We start from the raw sequence: 21,439 nt of genomic DNA on the forward strand, positions 1-21,439 counted from the left end.
TGGTGAAGATGGATTTAGGGAGGATATACTTTTCTCAAGAAATGTTATTGCACATAATTTCTCAAGAAAGAATGTTTCACAAAGGGGGTATTTTGTTTTCCGTATCCATGAAAGGTTGGATGAGATCTCAACTTTAATGTATGCTAGGAGGCTATTCCACCAATTTTTAGTTGATGCGGACACAATGGTAGAATCTTCTAGACTTATTTACATAAGGTCAAACCAAAACGCTTTGAGATGTGAGGCATACAAAGGACTTTCCGATGCCTTGACGCGATGTGAAGTTAAACCTAGCTCCCAATGGAAAAGAATAATATTACCCTCAAGTTTTACAGGCGGAGCACGGTACATGATACAAAACTATCAAGATGTCATGGCTATTTGTCAGTTTGTTGATTCTCCAAACCTTTTCATTACATTTACATGTAATCCTAAATGGCCTGAGATTCAACACTTTGTTAAAAAAAGGAACATGAAAGTTGAAGATCGACTAGACATCGTGTGTCGTGTTTTCAAAATGAAATTAGATTCTTTGATAAAAGAGTTAAAAAAAAAAGGGAGAATTTTTTGTCGCGTTAAAACAGGTAAGTTTTATGTGTGTGTGTGTGTGTGTGTATATATATATATATAGGGTCATGTTCAGGTGTGACCGCGCCTTCCCGTGCGGTTTACACCACTCAATGTTAAGAAATGCACCACTCAATATTAAGAAATGCACCACACAAATAACATTGAGTGGTTCATTTCATATTAAGAAATGCATTTTCATTGTGGTGCATTTCGTAACATTGAGTAGTGCATTTCTTAATATTGAGTGGTGTAAACTGCACTGTCGCACGGGAAGGCGCGACCACATTTGAATAGAAATATATATATATATATATATATATATATATATATATATATATATATAAATATATATATATATAGGGTCATGTTCAGGTGTGACCGCGCCTTCCCGTGCGACAGTGCAGTTTACACCACTCAATATTAAGAAATGCATTTTCATTGTGGTGCATTTCGTAACATTGAGTAGTGCATTTCTTAATATGAAATGAACCCCTCAATGTTATTTGTGTGGTGCATTTCTTAACATTGAGTGGTGTAAACTGCACTGTCGCAGGGGAAGGCGCGACCACATTTGAATAGAAATATATATATATATATATATATATATATATATATATATATATATATAATTACACTCTAGTAAAAACATACGTTAAAATAAAAACATATGGACGTATTGGCGTCGTTGGATGGCTATATCGGATGGCCTAGATTTAATCTCGCAGGGGTGCCTTTTTTTTATTCCTTCCGCCAGTTTGTATTGTAGTGTAGGGTAGTTTGGGAATTTTAGTCAGTTTTCTAGTGGGATTAAAGTGTGGGGATTAGAATTCTCTCATTCACGCGCGGTTTTGTAGGTTTCTTTCGATGTCTGCCTTCCTCGTTCGCGTTTGGGCTGCTACGTTTTCTTCCCTTCGCGTGGTGATCTTCATTCGATTCCTTGCTCTCCACGAAGCAATGGTCGATGTTGGGGGCCGCGATAGGGCGAAAACGACAGGGTGAAACGATAGGAAGAAAAACCTGGGTTTGATTGAGTTGGAAAATATTTTTGAATTACAAAATAAGTCCTTAAAAGACTTCCCACAAATGCCTATTCCAAACATGGGTAACTCGAGATTGGTTAGTAACAGATTGGTTTTTGAGGAGTTATCTTATGATTGTGATGTCTTAAAACAAGAAGCGGAATATTTGTCTTCTAAACTAACTGATGAGCAAAGAGTTATATGCAATACAATGCTTGAAGACATTTCATGTAATCTAGGTGGTTTATTTTTTGTTTATAGCTATGGTGGGAATGGAAAAACTTTCTTATGGAGAGCGTTGTCATCGACATTGCGTGCTAAAAGGCAAATTGTTTTAAATGTTACGTCAAGTGACATAGCTTCTTTATTGCTTCTAGGTGGACGAACTGCTCACTCAAGATTTGCAATACCAATTGCAATCAATGAAGACTCAACATGTAATATTAAATAAGGTAGTCATTTAGCTGAATTGTTGATAAAGACGAGCTTAATTATTTGGGATGAAGAACCCATGATGCACAAACACTGCTTTGAAGCCTTAGATCGAACTATGAGAGATATGTTGACCCAAATAGTTCGTCAAAGAGATTTGGTGGAAAAACAGTGGTACTAGGTGGGGATTTCAGGCAAATACTACCAGTTGTGCCTAAGGGTACAATACAAGATATTGTATCTGCAGCGGTTAATTCATCTTATATGTGGAACAATTGCGAAGTTTTAAAGCTTACAAAAAACCTGCGTCTAAGCGCTGCTCCGCATGAGGTTGATAAACAAAAGCTAGAAGATTTTGCTAATTGGATTGCTGATATCGGAGATGGAAAGACGGGTGGACCAAATGATGGATATGTAGAAGTAGAAATCCCAAAGAACATGCCTCTACCGTCTGATGGGAATCATATTTCAACAATTGTGAAAAACACATTTCCGATGTTTGTTAATGGGAATTCTAATCATACTTTTGTGGAAGGTCAGGCTATACTATCATCAATACTAGATGTGGTAAATCAAGTAAATGAATATATGAGTGCGTTGCATACTTCTGAGAGCAGAACATATTTTAGTTGTGACAACGTTTGCAAAGCCGATGCAGATAATGGTATACTTGGTGACGTACACACCCCAGAATTATTAAACGGGATTAGAGTGTTAGGTTTACCAAACCATACATTGACTTTGAAAATTGGGTCGCCAGTTATGTTGATGAGGAATATTGACCATAGTGTTGGTTTGTGTAATGGTACTAGACTGATAATCACCAAGTTAGCTGACCGTATTATTGAGGCCGAGATAATGACTGGTGCTAACAGAGGAACAAAAGTTTTGATTCCACGAATGTCTATGTCACCATCCGACCTAAGGTTGCCCTTCAAGTTTCAACGAAAACAATTTCCATTGATGTTATCATATGCAATGACCATTAACAAAAGTCAGGGTCAAACTCTATCACATGTAGGATTGTTACTAAAAAATCGATTTTTGTACATCGCCAGTTGTACGTTGCTGCATCTCGGATTAACAATCCCGATGGTTTAAAAATATTAATTGTGAACGACTCAAGGACAACTTCTACAACAACTACTAATGTTGTATATCATGAAGTCTTTAATAATTTGTAATTTTCCAATTCTTTGATAATAATAAATGTACATTATATTTCATGGTAGTTTTGTTCTTAAGCATTAACAAATCTCTTCTTTTTGTTCCATTACCAATTTTAATATAATTTATTATTTTTTATAAGTTCCTTAAAATTGGACAATAAATTTACTAATTTTTATACCGTGCAGTGCATAGGCAATTTACTAGTGTATATATGTATATCAAAATGTTTTTTTGCAGAGTAAAAAACTGTTAAAACCAAAGCAATTAATGTGGAGCATGGATTTTGAGCAAAATTTTCTCCAGCAAATTCAAGAATTTTGCAGGAGAAGAAAAAAATCGCATAATGCGCGTTTGAGGCGCAACATCTCGCACCAATGGGAGTGTGTTGTCCACGCGCCTGCTGAGACGTGTCAAGAGTGGCCGCACCTGGTGGCACTCTGACTTTTTGTTTTTTTTTTTTTTTTTGGTGTTGTCAGAATTCGTGTTTTTTTCTTTCTTTCCATATTCTCTTCCCTAATCACACTTACAAATACTCTTCAAAAATCACAAACAAATCTCCACTATTACGGATGTTCTAACAGGGTGTTTGGTTGGGAGAAGGGAATTAGGGGGGAAAAGAATTGTAATTCGGTGGAATTGTAATTCAATGAATAAAGTAGGAATTGAAATTACACTGTTTGGTATGCAGGAATAGGAGTGCAGGGAATTGAAAGGTAAGAAACAACACAATGACTAAAATGCACTTATGTTGTAGTAGTAGTACTAACCATAATAATAATATATGAACAGATACTACATTGTAACAGAGTCAGTAATACTAAAAAAACAATAATAATAATATTATTATTATCAAATAATAATAATAATCATATTCTTTCAATAATAATATTAATAATAAGTATAATAATAATAATTTTTTCAAAAAATATAAAAGGTATGGGAAGAGGGACAAAATTGTCTTTACACCAATAAAATTGCCCTCTTCTCTATTAAATTGCAATTCATAAAAGTACTCTATGAATTACAATTCATAATTTGAATTGCAATTACTTTGCACCTAAATTCATCCCAACCTGGCGGGCGATATATCGGGTCTCCGTTCCGTAATTGACATCCAAACGGAATATAATTTTGTGCAGTGGCGTTTAAAGTTGCCTCCCTCCCGCTCTCCCTGCCTGGGCAAAACCCATCGGTTTCCTTCTCAAGGAATTTTCCGCACTGCAATTTTCACCATGGCTTCATCATCAGCTCCTTTCCAGATAATTGACGACGATGATGTAAACCCTACCCCCTTAAACCCTATTTTCTCTACTTTAAACTCTTCAGCTTCTTTCACTCCAAGGCACTCTTTTTCATTTTCAGGATTTTGACTGGGAAGCAGCTGTGAGGGAGATCGACGTGGCTTGTGAGGCCACAGCCGCTGCCGCTGCCGTGAATGTGCCTTTCTCTTCTTCTTCTTCTGCCGGTGCTTCAACTTCGAATTATGCCCCAATCAAGCAAACGCATCAAAAGCTCAATGGTGCTCCTGCTAGGCAGTCTACGCTGGATAAATTTATGGGCTTTTCGTCAAAAGTGAAGAACGCGGAACCCGCACCCCACAATTCGAACGGCTTTGGAGATATAAATGAGAATGATTTTGATAATGATGAGAGTGATGACAAAGGTTGCTGCGTTCCAATTGATATTGAGGCTGCAAAAACTTGGATTTATCCAGGTTCTTTTCCTCTTTTCCGCCTTTTTTTTTAATTTAAATTTTCTCATATGGTATAATAGACTAAATTTTTTTATTTTGTAGTGCCAAATGTTTCATTCCATTTTTGCGAATTGACCTTTTCGCCAGATCATTGTTTATGAAATCTAGTGTTGCTAAAATTTGAGCTCTATTAGTTGAGCTGCTCTAATTCTTCTTAGGAGTTTGCACCATGACTTGTTAATTTCTTTAAATAATGTTTATGAAAATGTTGGATTTTTGACTTTACTTTCTTTTATACAGCATTTGTTTTTCTTCCGGAAAATGCTGGCAATGCAATGCCCTAGTATTATTGTTCTATATCAGAGAAATTAAAAAGTTAGGTGATACCATCCTGATTCCTGAGTTTTTAAAATTTAAGTTTCTGCTCAAATTTGAATTTTGGGTTTGGTATGGTGGCCAATTGCTCATTTTTTGACTGCTTGGTCATGAGCTCATTTCATACATCTTCCTTCCTAGGCTTGGCTTGATGTGTGAGCCTTAAAACTTATATTAGGCGGTGTTGGATTACATCTTTCAGAGGACCAGAGTAATGTCAAACTGAAGTGTCTGTATTTAATTAATTTGGTTGGAATATTAGATCACATATGAATTTGATTCCAATTTTTTCTTGAATGAAAAAAAAGTCTATCCTTGAATGACATTTTATTGCTTATGCTTTCAGAAGAACATTCCATACATAGTTGAATTTTATTGCAGCGAATCTTCCTTGTCGGGATTATCAATTCTCAATCACAAGGACTGCACTGTTTTCCAATACTTTAGTGGCATTACCTACCGGGCTTGGAAAAACCTTCATTGCTGCTGTTGTAATGTATAATTATTTCAGGTGGTTTCCAGAAGGTACTGCAGTACTATTTAGCAAATTTCTTTAGTGTGTATATGAGTGTCCTTCTCTAGCCCAGTATAAGATGGTACAATTTTAATATTTCTTTGAAGTGGCTTATAAATATAAGTTCAAATCAGCTGTTTAGAAGCTATAAACTCTTTCCATAATCCCATCCAAAAACTGCAAAAATTCAGCATAAGTGCTTATTAAACTAGAGATAAATCTAACTGGGCTGAAATTGAACTCATCCTAAAGAGGCCTTAATTACTTGTTTGTGTAATACTCAAGTGATACTAATTAGATAAAGTTCAACATAAACTAAATTACTAGTTTGAGAATTTAGAATGATATGAATTTAAGGACTATATTGTTGCAAAAGTTCTTATCAACAGAGAAGATAATTATTTATGCAGGGCAGGTCAAAGTAGCACCCGTGAATTCAGTGTTTCAAACAATTGCAATGCTTTGGAGTTTAACTTTTATGTAATTTGTGCTTTGACTTTATAAACTTCTATGAATTATTAAAATTTTTAATAATATTCATAATTCATCAGAAACTGTTCATTCATCGTGTAATTTGTATCCAATATAATGGTCCTCTTTCAACTCTTAACTGTGTCTACTAAGGAAAATGTTGAAACTTGATAGTAAGATATTTACTTTTGTACATGTGTCATGGCAGGAAAAATTGTTTTTGCAGCTCCTTCTCGGCCCCTTGTTATGCAACAGATTGAGGCATGCCATAACATTGTAGACATACCACAGGTGGGGTATTCTAGCAATCTATGATATAATTGTATGCTTGTATTGCTAATTTCGTGTTCACATAGAGCAAAGTTTTCATATGTTAACAAAATTTGAGATGATTGTTATTAAACTAAATGCAGGAATATACAATTGATCTGACCGGTCAAACAAATCCTACTAGAAGAGCAAGCTTGTGGAAAGAAAAACGAGTTTTCTTTGTTACTCCACAAGTGCTGGAGAAGGACATCCTTTCTGGTTAATTTTACTTTAGTTCTGATTTTGTTTCGAAAATGGATTCATGATATTAAACACTAGCAGTTAATAAAAACAAAAACTGTTTTACAGAGAGATGTCTGAGTTTTAAACTATATTTGAACTTGAAGTTTGTATGACACTTTGTTCTAGAACTAATATGGTATTTTGTTTATATCGTCCTCATTAAGATTGGTAAAATTAAGGGACAATTTCCAAAATTTCAAGTAGTATACTAGTATATATGTGAAATGTGAATCATGATACCTCCTGGTCAATAGTTCTGAGAGTAGAGCTAATGAAAATATGAAATCACCATCTAGCATCTAGACCATGTTGTTATAATTAGCAAGAGTGGTGAAAGGCATGAAATGTTGCTTTTGGCAGAGGATGTAAATGCAACTTGCAAGGATGTAAATGAACATCTCTTTCATGGAACTAGTGAGGAATGCCTTTTTAGTTTTTCTAGAAAAGATTAGATTATTGTAATAGAGGAGGGATGGGTTGATACTAGAGTCAAGGGATGTTAATGATAAAGCAATGAAAGGAAAGGAATTGAACGTGATAATGCTTGATGCAAGAGGTCTTATTTTCTGATGGGTATGGCTAAGAGCATATGTGAGGGCACCATGCTATTAATCCAAATGAATAGTTAAGGGTGAAGGAGTTATCTGTGATTGTTCAATACACAATACAATCATAGGCCTATTTCATCTTTTATTCTGTGTTTTGAATGGTAGACACGTCAATAGGCATATTTTGATAGGGTGGCCAAGGATGAAGATGGATGTTAAAGTGGACCTTCGATATTCATCCTTTCTTGTATTTGACTTTATATTTTGGATTTTGTTCTTTCTACTGTATGATTAGAACATGAAATTTACACCTTGATTCTAAATTTTACTTGCTCTTTTTAATGAATTGTTGTTGGTGATGGTGTAAACTTTTCTCCTTCAAGGAATTTATTGTGATTAACCTCGTATCTTTATCTTCACATTAGATTTTTCTGAATACTAATTAATACTTTTCAGGTACATGTATGGTGAAACATCTTGTTTGCTTGGTGATTGATGAAGCTCATCGTGCTACTGGAAATTACTCTTATTGTGTAGTGGTTCGCGAGGTTTGTCTTGACTTGGTGGTTTGTACTGTGTCATAGATAGCAATCATAGCATCTTGATGAGGCTTAATATATTTTAGCTGTTTGGTTCTGATTGAAGTGAACTTTTTGTATTGTTTCTTTTATTTATGGGGATAAATGTGAAAAATGCTAATTTTGTGCTTTAAGATATTTAGCTTGGAATTTGTTGCTCTTGCTCTTTGACTGTGTGTAAGCCAAATGATTCTTCTGATAGTTAGTTTCTCTTATTTTAGTTGATGGCTGTTCCTATACAACTCAGAATACTGGCATTAAGTGCAACACCTGGATGTAAGTACCTAATCATTTAGAGGTTCTCATAGTTGTAATTTGCTTTTTTTAATATATATATTTTTTATTTTGTATTCTCTGATAATTTCCAATTCAGCTAAACAACAGGCAGTTCAGAATATTATTGATAATTTACAAATATCCACACTAGAATACCGAAATGAAGGTGATCCTGATGTGCTCCCTTATGTGCATGACCGAAAGATACAACTCATAAAGGTACGCATGTTTTTTTAAATTGTTTATTATTGTTAGAGATATGAGGGTTAGTTGAGATATTTACTCTTAGCCCTAGGTTTTAGTGTTAGTAACCTGTGTAGGGGTGGGCGTAATTTGGATTACCCGAACTAACACCCGAAATCCGAACCGAATTTTAAAATTTGGGTGAACCCAAATAGTTATCGGTTCGGATATTTTAAATTTTGGTATATCCGAATATAAATTTGGTTCGNACACCCGACCCGAAACCCGAACTAACCGAAATTTTATTATAAATATAATAATATATATTATATATTTAGTTATCAATGTATTTCATAATTAATAATATATTAATTTTAAAAAGTTTATTGGTTAATTATTACTATTTGTCTTATTTTTAGTTTGATAGTATATGAAAAAAATATAAATAATAAAATAATCAAAACATAAAAAAAATTAAAATTGATAAAAATAAAATTTTGGGTATATCCAAACTAACCCGAAATAAACCCGAAATAATTTCACCCGAACCGAACATATCCGAATTAAATTTGGTTCGGATATCGGGTGTCAAAAACATCACCCGAAATTTTCGGATATCCGAAATAAAATTCGGGTATCACCCGAACCGAACCGACGCCCACCCCTAAACCTGTGGCTAGGGTTAGTTCTACACTAGTATATATATAGCTCTACTCTCCTGTACATTTATACACAGAAAATATATACGAATACTTAGTTTTGCTATTCTATTGTTTAACATGGTATCAGAGCGAGGTCGAGTGAGTGGGTAGTGGGTTTTGGTCGGAGTGAAGAGGCGAAGCTGCCGGAGGAAGCGGGGCAGCCACCGGCGCGTGTGCACCGTTCTGGCGGCTGCTCCGGTCGAGGTTTGTTCTGGTAGGCTCGTTTCTGAAAGCCCGATAGATCTGGAGTGGTGGTGTCTCAACCGTCAAGTCTCCCTCTCCCCTCTTCTCTCGCAGGCTTCCCCATAGTCGCAGCAGAATAACTCCAGCAGCAGTGGATGGTTGCTGGTGGTGTTGGCCCTTCGTTTTTTCTTTTGTTATTGTTGACAGTGCAATTTACAACACCTGTATGGCCATGGAAGAACCAAGAACCGCAGCGGTGGTGAGCAGTGGTGGCCGGTGAAGCTTTCCGGCAGTGGTGGTTGGTGGTTGCCAACAACTGTGGTTGTGGTTGGTGGGGTGTTGATGCTGGAGTGTTGAAAATGAGAATGATTGGGCAGTAGGTTAATGGTGAGGCTGCTGGGATGGAAGCTGACAAATAATTAGTTAGTAGGTTTTTGTTTTGAGTGCCAAGGTGTGAGAGTTGGAGGCAGTCCAGGGGTGTTGCAGTGATGGGCAGCACAGGTGCCAGGGGTGGTGTGGACCTGGCATATGTCGCGGCTATTATGGAAGGCCGGTGGCTGAAGAATGGTTCAGGAGGAACCAGTTTGTGTGCACGCAACAAGAAAACGGGAAAACACTGGTGGTAGGCAGCGGTTATAAGGGTTTGTGGAGTGAGAGGCTGGTGCGCTGCGGTGTTAAGCAGCGGTGATAAGGGTGTGGGGTGTGAGAGGCAGGTGCGCTGCGGTTGTGGTGTTTGGCCTGGAGAATGGTTCAGGAGGAACCAGTTTGTGTGCACGCAACAAGAAAACGGGAAAACACTGGTGGTAGGCAGCGGTTATAAGGGTTTGTGGAGTGAGAGGCTGGTGCGCTGCGGTGTTAAGCAGCGGTGATAAGGGTGTGGGGTGTGAGAGGCAGGTGCGCTGCGGTTGTGGTGTTTGGCCTGGTTTGTAGCTTTGTGGAAGCTTTGTTGGTGCGGACAAGGTGCATTGTGGACTGACTTGGCACAGCATGGTTCGAAGGTTCAAGACTTATAGTTCTAGGTTTGGAGTCTTATGGTTCATGTGACACATATGTAACAAGTTGGGCATGTTGAAATCTATGCTCCAACTTGAGGGGGGGTGTTAGAGATATAAGGGTTAGTTGAGATATTTACTCTTAGCCCTAGGTTTTAGTGTTAGTAACATGTGGCTAGGGTTAGTTCTACACTAGTATATATAGCTCTACTCTCCTGTACATTTATACACAGAAAATATATACGAATACTTAGTTTTGCTATTCTATTGTTTAACAATTATTTTGTGTGTGTTTGTAAGTGTCTTCTGCTACCCGCTGAAGTCCATTATTCAGCACATAAAGGCAAAGTTTTTGTCAATGGTTATAGGTTCCCATGGGAAAAGATGCTGTTGAAATTAATAATCTGCTTTCGGATGTAATACGCCCATTTGCTGCTCGGCTTTCTGCATTAGGAGTACTTCAGAATAGAGATTATCTGGCAGTAAGAATCCTATTATCCTTATTCTTTGAATGAAAAAGGCTTTAGAAAAGTATACTTTGCAACATCCTTTCCTTCCCATCCCCTAGCTCACTATAAAAGAAAACAAAGCAAAAATTTAAATTATACCTTAGCAGTTAAAATTGAATAATCTACCTTTTGTTTAAATTATTGTTTAAAAGGATTTTAGATCATATACCGAGATATACTTATTAGATTCTATGTTAATATAACTTACTCTCCTGTTTTATGCTTTCTAATTAAAAAAAGAAAACGAAAACATGCTTATCATATCACAAATGCTTCATAGTAGAAAGAAAATTCATTTGTTAGTTTAGGTGTTTTGGGCTCTAAGGGGCCCAAGACAACCCACAAAGAATAAATCATAAATAAAATAACATAAAGAAAATAAATTGACATGATTTTTATATGGAAACTCGAAATGGAAATCTATTGGTTTTTTCGGGCTAAGTCTAGCCAAAGGTTTCACTATATTGTTGTAGTAGTACATGTACATGAGAGAACTTGCTTGGAGGATGGTATTGTGAAGAGGATGAAGATGAAAGTGGTAGCTTGGGTGGTTTTTTCCATGGGTGAGAGGAATAATCTTTTGGGTGAGTAGTAGGTGGTTGAAGAGAGAGAGCCCCCTTACCTTGTCTCTTTTCCCTTTTATAGCTAAAATCCAAATTAGGGGCAAAAGAGGAAAATCATCCCTTGGACCTTAAATGAGACTTGAATTTAACTCCTTGGTTCAAGTGCATTTTTCTTGGATCAATCTTCTTCAAACAGAAAATCACTTGGGCCTTTTGAGCTAATTGGGCCATGATGGGTTGAGAATATAACCCCTAACAGTTAGGTATGGAACTTTAAAGGTTGCTATTTATTTGACAAATTTTAAAATTATAACATGTTTTCTTTCTCTTGCAACTTTAATATGGTAAAAAGCTTTGTTAAATGTCCTAGCAGTGTTATGCAATAGCTGGAACTTGTTCTTATTTGATCTTAAAATTTCCTAATGGGGGAAAAATCATTTTTTTTCTCACCCCCCCACCCCCCACCCCCTCTCTTCTCTTATTTTGAAACAGACTATTTCATGGCTATACGGTCATTCTTCTTTTATGATTAACAGTTCAGCCCATGTGATATACTTAATTCACGGGACAAGTTTCATAGAGATCCCCCCAGAGACCTGCCGCATACGAAGTATGGTGAAATTGAAGGATACTTTGCAGTTCTGTTGACACTTTATCATACACGAAAGTTACTCTCGAGCCATGGAATAAAATATGCATTTGAGATGGCTAATGACAAGCTGCAACAGGGGTTTGTCCTCATTCTCCTTCTCCTTTTGATATATAGAACTTTTAAATCTTGCTTTTTTCCTTTATTTTTGAGTTAGCATTAGTTTAGTTAAGCTTATATCAGTTTCAATCTTCTGTGGCTTGTCATATTGCATGTGAGGTTTATTCACTTATAAATTCTTTAAACAATTTCTGAAGCACCTACCATGTAAATTATAAATTTGTATTGCCTAACTAATTTCTTTGCTTTATTTTTATTTTTATAATCCTATTCTCATTGAGTAGATGCACATGCATTTCCTAAACATTCTTTTCAGCTTGCTGAACATATAACTTTTCTTTGCAGGGCATCTGGTAGGCTATTGAGTAGAAATGAAACTCTTTTGAAAGCAAAACTTCTAATGCAGAAAACTGTAGATCATGGGGCTCCTAGTCCCAAACTATCAAAAATGCTGGAAATACTAAGTGATCACTTTAGTATGTTTCTTTGACATTGCCACGTTAATTTCTGTTTGCTTGATGGATGAAAATTAGTGGGCCATGCCTCTCCTCTTTTCTATGATCACCTACATGGATTATAGTTAATTTAAAATTCATTTATTGGTTGGAATATATTTTATGCAATTGCTTATACTATTATGTAAACTATTTTTTCTTGGCACTGTCTAAAATGCCAGAGAATATGTGAATGCCTATCATGTCTGACCCACACTTGGTGCCATATAGGTTTATCACTTCAGTGCTGTGTAATGTAGCCAAACATCTAGATCTTAGGTTACCTCCTCTGTCAAAACATAGCACTCCAACACCAACAATAGTAATAATCATAATAACAAAATTAAATGAATAAACAAAAAGAGAAACAAAAACACTAGTTTTTTGTTGCAGCACTGCAAATAATAGACGAGTCTTGTACCAACTTTCCTTTTCTTTTTTTGACCCAGGCAGTTCTAATTGATATTGGTTAAGAGGTTGGGGGTTTCTTTTGGTTGTTCTTATATTGCTTTAAATGAAGATATATAGCAAATAGGGAGTAGCTGACCTATATATATGCTTATGCAGAAATGAATGATCCTAACAACTCAAGGGTTATCATTTTCTCAAATTATAGAGGAAGCGTCAGGTAAAAGCGATTCATTCCTTTCACTTTTTTCTTTATAATGCCATCTTATCGTAAAAACATTTAACTCTTGTTGCCTGAAAGCTCTTATTCTGCTTCAGGGACATATTGGATGAATTAGCAAACATAGGACCATCTGTTAAAGCAACTGAGTTCATTGGCCAAAGCTCAGGTATTTCAGTATACATATGATACATGCTGAGAAAGTCTTATTTTATTTTATTTTATTACATAGTTTAGATATTAATAAATTACTAAATAGTTATTTAGAAACTAATAAGTAGTTATTTAGAAATTACTAAATAATTATTTAACTTATTACTATTAGTCTTCGAATTAGTTTAGGTATAATAATTATTTAGAAACTACCAATTACTTATTCTTAGTTTAGGAACCTTTGTAATCAACCCTATAAAAGGGAGTGTTATTTGGAATAATAGACAAGCAGAAATTTAATCCCAAAAAGGGTCTAAGGGAGTTTTGGGTCTCAAGCAAACCTAGTGTTTTCTTCTTTTCCTTTTCCAACTATTATTCTTTCTTTCTTTTTCCTTATGTTTTCATGCCCGTGACGTTAAGAACATAACAACATATTTTGCACACTTTGACGTATCAATATCTCACCACTGACATACTTAATACTTAGTGTTTTGTGGAATATTTTCCTTGAGAAGTGGCAAGCTCCTGTAAAAATCTTCTTAGAGCATGCCACCTAGAATGTAGTTTCGCATAATTGAAGCATAAAGAAAGATGATTCTTCTCTACGAAGTTTGGTTTTGGTGTAATAGCCAAGTGCAACCAAATTGACTGTTAAATCAAGGTTTGAGTTGTGGAAACAAACACTCTAAAACAGAGGTAAGGTTGTGTATATCTTGCATGATGTGTGCACCTTATGCATTGGGTCTAACTTAAACTCTTTACTAGCTTTTAATAATATTTTAGTCTAGTATGGATCATATGTTATCGGCTAAATCATCTGTGTCAAATATGCGTATGGATGCCATGGTTACACTCAATTTTGACTAAGTTTTAGTTTGTTTTTGATGATTTGTGAAAAGTGCTTATGCTTTTTGAAGTATGTGTTCTGTATCAACTAAAAGTTTAAGTTAGTAATTAATTTTTGCATTTATTATTCTATATATGTGTGTGTGTGTGTATATATATCTATATCTATATCTATATATATATATATATATATTATATTTATCATTAACATGCCTCAGCACATGTGGGCCAGAAAATTTTTAACAGGCCATGCACGTAGAAATAATGAAATATTTTGATGAAGGGTAGTGTGTGATGTTTAAACCTAGGACTTTTTGCATGCATGAGTATTCAGTATGTGCTCTACATCAATTAAAAGTTTAAGCTATTAATGAGGTATAATGCATTATCTTATAATTTTTCTCAGTAATGTTCAAGACGAGGATGTTATGGTAAACGAATGGTATAGCAGTAACTATTTCACTACACCATTTCCTTCATCTGTAACCAACGTTGATCTCTCTGACTTGGTACATAGGCTACCGTGTCAAAGCATGCTCTAAATTTAAACTTGGTGAATTTTGTTGTACAGGGTAATGTCATATCCTTGGATCAGCTTTTTTTTTAGTAGACAAAAGGCGTTTCCGACTTTCCGTGAGATGGTTGTGTATAAATGATAGAAATAATCCAACAAAAAAATATTTAACAAAAGATGAAGATTCAAGTTTTGAGGAATGAATACAACTACATGAAATAACAGAATGATTGATAGTATAATAAATTAGAACTAACAGCATGTATGGCTCACAGAATGAAAGTTGGAAGAATAGGAAATGCTATTCCATAAAGAATGGAGTAGAGGAGGAATAGAACAGGAATTATATTTCATTGTTTGGTTAATAGTAGGAATAGACCTAGAACTACAGAAGGAATTACATTGCACATGCTTTACATTTTATGCACTTAGCTTCATTGGTTGATCACTGAACTCATGCCAGATTTGCCATTTCAGGAAGTGGTTAGTTGGCCATGTTATAGTTGGTAATTTAAAAATACCATCTGCTTGCTTTCTATTGCATCCATTCCTTATATTTTATTTAGAAAACATATTTACCACAATGCTGAGAATATTGAAATAGCGCAAAATGCTTTCTCATTATTAAGGATCTAGGGTCAGCCTAATTAACTTTAGTCAATTGTTTTACAGGCAAAGCATCAAAGGGACAGTCACAAAAAGTACAACAGGCTGTTCTTGAGGTAATTCTTTTGTATTCTTCTACATTATCTCTTCACATCTTATAGCTACTCATTAAACTGTTGCAAGCAGAAATTTCGAGCTGGCGTGTACAATGTCATTGTTGCAACCTCAATTGCAGAAGAAGGTCTGGATATAATGGAAGTTGATCTGGTCATATGTTTTGATTCTAATGTCTCCCCTTTGAGAATGACTCAGCGCATGGGGAGGACAGGAAGGAAACATGACGGACGAGTTGATATCCTTTTGCCATCTATATTTATGATTTTCTTGCCTCTGAAATATTTTAAGCTACATACAATTTCTTTTGTTTTTTTGGCAATATAGGTGTACTTTTTTTTGGCATAGATTACCTTGACTTGACCTACTAGTTTTAGCTTTTGAAGGATCAGAATTAAAAGGTTATCTGCGAAAACAAGCGAACAGCAAGAATTTGAAAAAGATCATGTGGAATGGAGGAATGAATAGCTTTAATTTTCATCCCAGTCCAAGGATGGTATGCCCCTTTTCATTTAGTTAGTTGATCAGTTCACAACAGCTTTTACCTTTATAATTTCTGCATTAGATATGTAAATCCTGTTGCATCTTTTGCAGATTCCACATGTTATCAGACCAGAAGTTCAGCATGTTAAGCTTTTGATTGAAACATTTGTTCCTCGTGGCAAGAAAGCAAAAGGCGCTCACCCTGTTCAAATTCCTACACTGGAAAACAAACTCAGTGACAATGAAATAGACTTGCTCGCAAAATATTTCAACTCAAGTGGAGAGAGTTTGTCGAAGCCATCATTAATTGCATACCGTCATTTCCAGGCCTTTCCATCTAGAGTGCACAGAGTATCACATTCATTTAGAACAGAGATGCTAATAGATGCAATGCAGCATTTGGAAGGGTTAGCATTTTCCAGTTATGCCAAAGCTTCAAGTGAGGTTTGTTCTGGAAGCTTAATAAATTTACTTCTGTAGAAGAATGTTATTATTATTTTTGACTTTTTTGATGCCTCAGGTTGAAACGCCTGGAAATCTGTGCATGAGAGTTGAAGCTGCAGAAACATATGAAAATGGTGAAGAAGGTAAACCAATACCAAAGTTGACAGCTTTTGGATCACTGTACACTATTAAGAAGGTTCCGTGTAGCCATATTTTCATGGAGTATGATTTGGTGTGTGTGGCTAGGAAATTTGTGCATGTAAATCATTCAAGTTTTTAAATTTATTAATTCATTGCTTTGATCTGCTTCTTCTGTCCCAAAATGAGTCTTAGGCACTTTTTTATGGGTCAATATGACAATATAATAACCTAAATTTTGGTACTCTTAAGCTTAAGTTTCGAAAATTAGGATTAGATAATATGAAACTATAGAAAACAGTACCACTTGACTCAATGATACAATCTCAATATTTCAGTAAGAATAAGCCCTAATAAGTTGGTCAGAATCCAGAGGGAGAATCACATTTGCAACCCTACCTTTTAGTGTATGTATTTTGTCATTAAATTTTTGCTCCTTGTTTACTGGAGGAAATGGTCAGAAATACAGATACTTCAATTTTTTACTAAACTAATTGAAGCACAGGTTAGCTAGGTTCCTCTCATTATTCAAACAAATACTTGTAGTTTTGTCTTGTGTTTATTACTTGTGGATTTCTAGACTCGTGAAAAAAATCAATGTAAATCTCTTCAACACAGCTTTGTTCACTCCCTCTTTGGCCTTTCCTTATTTTTACCCTTTTTTCTCTCGTTATTTTTTATCACCACATGAAAAGTAAAGCAGAAAGATAGAGATAGGTCATTAAATATTCAAGTGATAATAATGTATCTCAAGGTGCAAATATGGTCTGTTCTGCTCTGCACCATAAGTAGTTTCTTATTAGTGACTGATATGGCATGCAACGAATACATCTAATCTGTCTTATGTTTTCCATCTTCCTGATATATGCATGCTAAGAAAAGGAAAAATGGGATTACTTGAATACTGTTTCAGGTATTCATACTTTCAGTTTCTGGTTTCAGATTTGGAGACATTTGGCTGCTCATCAGAAGAGGATTGCGAGAGAGAATTATCAGAGAATGATAAAGATCCAGCGAAAACAACAGTTGAAGTGATAAATTCTGTGAAGGAATTTACAGGGAAGAATTCCCACACCCATCTCTCTCTATTTGACTCAGAGCTTGTGACTGTTGATGATCTAGGAAATGTCCTAGTCTCACCAGTTCCACGACTTTCTTCCAAAGAAGCTCCGGAGTCTAAATGTGTGGGTGTTGACTTGATGGCTATGATGAAGCTTCCAAAGGAAGATGTTTGTGACCTTATGGATTCAGATGATCTTATCCATGAAAAGACTATGAAATTTAAAGGAGTGTTTGATGATCTTGGGGAGAGAGTGGAAGAGAATGTTCAGGCATCCAGATTCTGCAATATGGATGAATGGCAAGAAGAAGTGTTTCAGTCAGACAGAGTTCTTCAAACTCCAGTTTGCAAGGTAAAATCAAAAGATAGTAGAACTGCGGAGGATCCTGAAGCAATACTAGATAATACAGATATTAAAAAATTGAGCAATGACTCTGAAGATGTGGCAGCACTTAGTCCACGACTAACTAACTTTATCTTGAGTGGCGTTGTTCCGGAATCTCCCTTAAACAGTCCAGGTTTGTATTGCTCTTGTTAATTATCTTTGTTGATGCTGTCTAAATGTTGATACTAAGTCTATGAGTTCTTTAACAGATAGAGAAAAAGACGAAGGACAGAAGCTGAATTCAGACGACTTAATGGGATCCTTGCAAAAGAGTAATCAGGCTGTCCATTACAGTACTACCATTGGGGAAAATGTTCTGCGTTCACAAATCAATGAAACATTCACTCCTTTACAAAGAAGGGATAAAAATGGAGAAAGGGAGGCATCAAGAGATTCAAGGTCTTCCCTTCCAAATTTTTATGGTAATCAAAGTCCTTTTGAAAAACTGTCGAGCCCAAGCTGTAGCAAAGACTGGTATCTGGAATCTCAACACAAGTCAGAAAGAGTTGGACAAAAGCAATTTAGAAGATTGCGCAAGCTAGGTGATGTTTGCAGAAAAACCTCTCTAGAATGCAACGAGCAAACCACTATTTCTCCAAAAAGACTGGCAGGCTCTTGTTTTACCAGCAACCAAACTGTAAATAAGAAACGCAGAGGTATAAATAATTTCAGCTATTTTTTATTCTCCAGTAACAGTTATCTGATTGTTTCCTATAGTATTGCTTCTCTTTTATTTTTCTATCCCGTCTTAGGCATCCTATATTTATCTAGACTTGCTGGTATGATCAATTTCTAGTAATTCTGCGTCACCATGAAGTTTGAACTTTGATTACTTTTTGTAAATCATTCTTCTTGGTTCTATTTGTCTTGTACTATTATCAGGTGAGATGAAGCAAGTAAAAGATGCTAGGGCATTCATTGAAGTGGAAGCCGAGTAAGTGCATCAACTTGTTCACAAATGCTGATACTAATTGGTTGCTTCTGTTTATCTACAATTCTCCATGAAAAACAAATTTACAATTATTTTACGGAGAGAAATGTTGAATTTAGTAATGAACAGTAATAACAGTGCTAGATCAGAGGAGGTACTAATATTGTTCCTATAAAAGGTCTTAATGTCCAATATCCCCTTGGATAACTTTGAAACCAGTTTTTAGTTGAGAGGGGGGTTCCATAGATTGCCTTCTCCCTCCAATCCCAGAAGAAGAGAAAAATTAAACACCAAAATAATACCCCCCTCAGTCCCATTTTACCTGTTTTGTTTACTATTTATTGGTCAAACTAAATCTTTCTTCTTTTCTTATTCTTTTTAGTAATTTTTAATTATTTTTAAATTTGATTTTTGTGTGTGTTTAATAGTCCGTAGTACTTTCAATGTAATTTCTAAATATATACTCTCTCCGTCCCATTTTATGTGTCTGGTTCGGTTAACGATGATTGACTGTAGTTATTTTGAATTCAACTTTCCATAACATTAAGTTTAGTATTAGTATACAAAATTTATATATTTAGAAACTATATTTAAAGTACTATAAAACACAATTTTAAATTCAAAAATAATTAAAAATTAATAAAGAAAATAAGCAAAAAAAGAAAAATTTGGTTTGACCAATGAATAGTAAACATGACAGCTAAAATGACACACATAAAATGGGACAGATGGAGTAAAAGAAAGAGAGCATAGAGACATTTCATTCAATTATTATGAATATTTTTCCCTTTTAACCTGATTATTAATGATTATTCTTATTCAGGGTGTCTTCAGATGGCTTGGTATCTGATGATGAGGAAGAAGAGGACTGTAATTCATATGATGATAGTTTCATTGATGACAGGATAAATCTTACTGCAGCAGACACTCAAGCTGACTCCAGTAGAATGGACATGATGGCAATTTACAGGTTTCTTTTTATTATCTTTATAATTTTGTATTTTTGATAAATATTTTATTTGTGTTCAACCCTTTCTAATGGTCAATTTGCTTATTCTCCTAAAGCTTTCTTATCATCATTAAGTCAATTTTTACTGTATTTTCCTATAACTACATTTATATTATTATCGTTCCACAATTTAATTTTATCTTTATCTTCCATGACAGACGATCTTTACTTACTCAATCACCAATGGCGCAATTGCCAAAAGCTTCCACTCATCAAACTCCAGATTCTATGGCTCCAAGAAGCATAACAAATGTAACTATGAGCTCTTCAGGAACAGAATATCACCCAACACCCCAGGCTGGCTTAGAGTCTTCAACTAGACGTTCAGAAGCAACGCCATGTGCAACCACATGTCCTTTAGAAGAGAAAGAGAGCAAGATCGAAAACAGAAAACGAAAAGCTAGCTCTTGCGAGACTAGCCCTCTACCTGCACGGAATTTGGAGAATGATTTCTTGCTTCAGCCAGAAACCGGAGGAGGCAGAAGCTCACCCCTTCCAGTTCAAGAGCGTAAGAACGAAGATATGGTTTTATTTGATGATGATGATGATGAATTTTTTCGAGGTATTGATCTTGATGCAGTGGAAGAAGAAGCTGCAAGAATACTTAGGCATAAATCACAAAACCAAGCCACTTCAATACCAATTCCTCGAAATATTGATCTTTTCAGTGATGCTCCTTCATTTGATCTTGGAATTTAGTTTTGTGGACTAGTGTTAACATTTCTCTACTCACCTGTACATAAATTAATTTTCAGGGTATTATTATTTAATGGATTAAAGTGACAAATGTGTCACTTAACAACAAAGGAACTGTGAATTGTAAAGAAATGAAAATTTTTGCATCATTATAGGGTTAGTCAATGCCTTTCATCAGTCCTAATAAAAGTATGAAGCCATTTTTTGTTCTTCTCCATTTGTAATGATGGTAATTTTCATTTATTGTTACATCTCTAGCGTTTAATTCCAACAACTGACGATTCTCCCTGGGCCAGCTCCCGTGCCTTCCGGAACGAACGTGGGTGGACCCCGGACCATTAAACGGACGAAGAGAAAGACCCTATAAATTTACCAAAAAAAACATCTCTAGCGTTTAGTTGCAAATTCAACTGAATCTAGCAGCCTTGTAATCGAAACACTAATTTTTATTTTTCTATTCCTGCGGATTGCAATTTGGAAAACCTACTTGAAAGCACTGTAAAACTAATGTATGGACAATTTTAAACACTTTGCCATTGCGTTCGTAACCTCCAAATATAAGATATAAAACCTATATATTTATTAATAATTTGAAAAAAGTAATTTTGGTTACTATGAATTTTTAGTCAAATGTGTCTTATATTTTCTCTATGAAGATTATAATAATTTGGCTTGATTTTATTCAATTTGGTTACGGGCTAGAAAAAAAAAAAAGGACCGAAAATCGAAAATCGAACCGCCCGAATATTTTGATTTTCGGTTCGGTTTCGGTTATTAAGGCAAAAAAGTTCAGTTATTTCGGTTTTTGGTTGGTGAACGTTAATCTAAAGGAATATATATATATATATATATATATATATATATATATATATATATATATATATATATATATATATATAT

General features: G+C 35.2%; 2 protein-coding genes across 2 annotated transcripts; both read left to right on the plus strand.

Annotated features, from left to right (window-relative positions):
• Window positions 1-1,668: 1,668 nt before the first annotated feature.
• LOC116016062 lies at window positions 1,669-3,122 on the plus strand. The gene is made up of 2 exons (XM_031256225.1): window positions 1,669-2,026; window positions 2,194-3,122. The coding sequence occupies exons 1-2, from the start codon at window positions 1,669-1,671 to the stop codon at window positions 3,120-3,122; spliced, it is 1,287 nt and encodes a 428-aa protein (XP_031112085.1).
• A 1,148-nt stretch (window positions 3,123-4,270) lies between these two features.
• On the plus strand, window positions 4,271-20,750 carry LOC116016481 (DEAD-box ATP-dependent RNA helicase FANCM). The gene is made up of 23 exons (XM_031256761.1): window positions 4,271-4,468; window positions 4,554-4,905; window positions 5,641-5,784; window positions 6,453-6,535; window positions 6,658-6,772; window positions 7,801-7,892; window positions 8,144-8,198; window positions 8,296-8,417; window positions 10,626-10,739; window positions 11,866-12,059; window positions 12,384-12,514; window positions 13,100-13,160; window positions 13,259-13,329; window positions 15,346-15,395; window positions 15,466-15,631; window positions 15,762-15,889; window positions 15,988-16,320; window positions 16,397-16,463; window positions 17,401-18,036; window positions 18,113-18,559; window positions 18,786-18,837; window positions 19,658-19,804; window positions 20,002-20,750. Exons 1-23 carry the CDS (start codon window positions 4,424-4,426, stop codon window positions 20,540-20,542), a joined length of 4,146 nt encoding a protein of 1,381 aa, XP_031112621.1. The 5' UTR covers window positions 4,271-4,423; the 3' UTR covers window positions 20,543-20,750.
• The last annotated feature ends 689 nt before the right edge of the window (window positions 20,751-21,439 follow it).

This window comes from Ipomoea triloba, chromosome 4, assembly GCF_003576645.1.
Source record: "Ipomoea triloba cultivar NCNSP0323 chromosome 4, ASM357664v1".
NCBI lineage: Eukaryota > Viridiplantae > Streptophyta > Magnoliopsida > Solanales > Convolvulaceae > Ipomoea > Ipomoea triloba.

Excerpts from the sequence above, each read along its gene's own strand:
- LOC116016062 (XM_031256225.1), top strand. The coding sequence starts at position 1,669 with ATGGGTAACTCGAGATTGGTTAGTAACAGATTGGTTTTTGAGGAGTTA. Across the intron at positions 2,027-2,193 it reads AATCAATGAAGACTCAACAT|TGGTACTAGGTGGGGATTTC; the intron begins GTAATATTAAAT and ends GTGGAAAAACAG.
- LOC116016481 (XM_031256761.1), top strand. The coding sequence starts at position 4,424 with ATGGCTTCATCATCAGCTCCTTTCCAGATAATTGACGACGATGAT. Across the intron at positions 4,469-4,553 it reads AGATAATTGACGACGATGAT|GATTTTGACTGGGAAGCAGC; the intron begins GTAAACCCTACC and ends TTTCATTTTCAG. Across the intron at positions 13,330-15,345 it reads GTTCATTGGCCAAAGCTCAG|GCAAAGCATCAAAGGGACAG; the intron begins GTATTTCAGTAT and ends ATTGTTTTACAG.